This window comes from Lepidothrix coronata, unplaced genomic scaffold, assembly GCF_001604755.1.
Source record: "Lepidothrix coronata isolate B3197 unplaced genomic scaffold, Lepidothrix_coronata-1.0 Scaffold39, whole genome shotgun sequence".
NCBI lineage: Eukaryota > Metazoa > Chordata > Aves > Passeriformes > Pipridae > Lepidothrix > Lepidothrix coronata.
The window spans coordinates 5,163,434-5,166,414 of record NW_016690219.1 but is presented as its reverse complement, the minus strand read 5'-3'; the positions used below and the strand labels follow the sequence as shown (position 1 = coordinate 5,166,414).

General features: G+C 42.9%; 1 protein-coding gene across 1 annotated transcript in view; it reads left to right on the top strand.

Moving 5' to 3' along the window:
- Positions 1–2,634, top strand: part of LOC108496354 (zinc finger protein 420-like) — a 4,853-nt gene extending 2,219 nt beyond the window's left edge. Inside the window, exon 4 of the mRNA XM_017812990.1 lies at positions 3–2,634. Within this exon, the coding sequence (XP_017668479.1) occupies positions 3–2,298 (2,296 nt within the window). The 3' untranslated portion in view covers positions 2,299–2,634. The remainder of the gene's footprint in view (positions 1–2) is intronic.
- Positions 2,635–2,981: the final 347 nt, after the last annotated feature.

Below are 2,981 nucleotides of genomic sequence, written 5' to 3'. Positions count from 1 at the left end.
AGCCAGCAAGAAGGTTTAGTGTGGCAAAGTAATACTTTGACCCTCTCACACCTTTCTGAAACATCTCGTTCTACAAATAAGCATGAAAGATTGAATTCCAAGTGCAGGTTTTGCAGCTCTATGTATAAATGCAGTGCACACCTAAAGAAACACATTTATTCAGCTCACAAAGATGAGAAAATACATAAATGCTGCTTTTGTAAAAGAACCTTTTTCTTCTTTTTCAACCTTAAGAATCACCTTAAATTGCATAAAAAAATTACCAGGTTGCAAAAGGCAAGAAAAAACAGAACAAATGCAAGAAAAGGGAGGCAGAGAACATCTGAGACCAAGAAAAGAGAACGTAAATATGAGAATTTTTTTGTTAAAATTGAAAGGGACTTTACACCTCTGTGTGTGCCAGTTAGTTTTTCCTGCAGAATGTGTTTCTTTGCTTCATCAAATCCAAGGAGTTTTATTCATCACATGAAGGGCCATAAAGAGAGACCACCATACCAGTGCCCTCAGTGTGACTACTCCTGCACTACCTTTTCCTGCCTGTTAACTCACATGTACTGGCATGCTGGGTATAAGCTGTACCAGTGCAGATTCTGCAGCTTCTTTTCACTGTATTTTGCAAGCATGGTGAGGCACAGCTCCATCCACACAGGGGCTAAACCATGTTCCTGGGAGTTCTTCCAGTCAGCTTTCAGCAGCAGCTTGGAGTTAAAGAGACACAGGAGGCTCCACACAGGGACAGAAACGTGCCAAGGGCAGGAACTTGACTGGGTAAGTGGAAGAAAAAGAACTCGAAGATCTTTAAAGAATTATTCATGTGCTGAACGTAACCTGGTGTTTTACGCTAAAGGAGATCTCAGCTTGCACAAGAAATTTCATGAACAGTTTGAGGCTAATGGTTATAGAGATCAGAGCAAGAAATACCACAAAATAGGCAAAGCTGAGAGTGATTCTCAGGGCCACGTTTCTCTCTTTGGTAGAGAAAATGATTGTCTCAGTGGGGCAATGCTGGCTTCAGAAGTAGACTGTGAGCAAGCAGGTGATGTGCAGGGCAATAAAAAAATGTGCTCTGGAAAGAAATTCCCTGAAAACAGTCTTGGAAGCAACAGCCTGGCTATTACTGGGAATAGATCAGAAGTCACTCGGACTTCACACAAAATGGATGCTGTCCTTTACAAAGAGGAACCTCTCTTCAAATCAGAGGCCTCTCATTCACAAGTGCAAGATGACAGTGCATACCATACCTTTGTGGAAAACTCAAAGGATTCATGTTCTTCCACTTCAAATACATTCAGAACATACATGTGCCAACACTGCAGTTATGCTACTGATGTTCAGAACAACTTCAGGCTGCACCTAAAGATACATACAGATGAAAGACCATTTGTATGTAAAGATTGCAATAAGACATTTAAAACATCCAACCGTTTGCAGAAACACAGCCTCCTTCATGTAAAGAATGAACAGAAGTTGGGCAGTTGCCTCTATGTAGAGAAGTGTTTGGAAAATCTTGAATTGCATCGTGAAATTCATGGAGGCACGTGTCCAGAAAGGGATTTTGGTTCCTCAGAAGGTTCAAACAGCTCCTTGCTTGGTTCAAAAGTCTTTGGAGTACGGCCAGATGTTCAGAGGGACAGCAAAAACGATTTGCTAGCACAAAGTCAGCCATCATTCTACCAGTGTGCAGAGTGCAGGTACAATACTTACAGTTTAAGCAACCTTGAACTCCACATAAGAACTCACACGGGTGAGAAACCTTACAGCTGCACTGTTTGCCAGATGAAGTTTCGTACTTCCAGCCACCTGAAGAGACACAGAGTGACACATTTTAACACAGAGCATTTCAAGTGCAGGAACTGTGACTACTCCACAAACCAATGGCTGGCCCTGAAACGTCACCTGGCTTCGCACTCCGGCGAGGGAAGCTCATCGCTGGGCACAGCTCACCTCTGCGAGCACAAGGAGCTCCCTGTGAAAACGTACCGGTGTGAGGAGTGTGGCTATTGCACGGCCCACAACGGGAACATGAAGCCCCACCTGCGGATCCACACCGGGGAGAAGCCGTTCCAGTGTGGGCAGTGTGCCCTGGCCTTCCGCACCTCCAGCCACCTCAAGCGCCACCTGCTGACTCACTCGAGGCTGCGCTGCAGGAGGTGTAAATACTCCACGCTGGATAAAGGGGCTTTCCAAAAGCACATAAAAACACACCGAAAAAAGTACACCTGCGAGAGGTGTAATGTGGCACTGCCTACCCAGAAACTGCTGGAAAAGCACAAGAGGCAGCACAAGGATGGGATATAAGGTTGGGAGTTGGCACTTGGTTCTAGAGTGGTTTGTGTGTTCAGAACAAGGGCTGGTAAGGGATACATCCAGCATTTTGGTCCAGAGAGTGAAACTTGGAGTACTGGTTTGCTCCAGGTTTTTCAGAGAGGTTCAGTTCTAGCACAGGCTGTGCTAAAGATCTTGGAGACACTTCTTCATGCCTGAGTAACTGCTTAATACCATGAGTCCTGTTAGGATTTGGCCATCACTTTAAACAGTTACTCTGTGCCACTTATTTTCTTGTAAAAAATTAATAAAAATCTCTTTTCTAACTGAAAGAATGCTTAAAGGGAGGGAAAGAAGTACATGTTATATGAAAATTATCAGTGCATCTGGAGGCTTAATGCTACCTCCCATCTGCTGAAAGTTGCCTCCCAGGTTCTTTTGCAATACTTGTAAGAGAAGAAAAAAAGTCTCTCACAAAACTATGGAAACAAAATATTCATGTCAACGCTGCATAACTGTGATACGAAGATGTTTTCTATATGTATATAAAAGGTTTATTAGGCAGTTACCTTGTTTGTAGTTTTGATAATTTTGTGAGCAGTCTGACAGGAAGGGTAATGTCCTGAATAATTTATTTTATGACACTGAGAATCCTTAAATTAATCTTCAGTTTTATGTTAGTGTCTAATGTTAATAACTGTGATAGAAAATGCCTT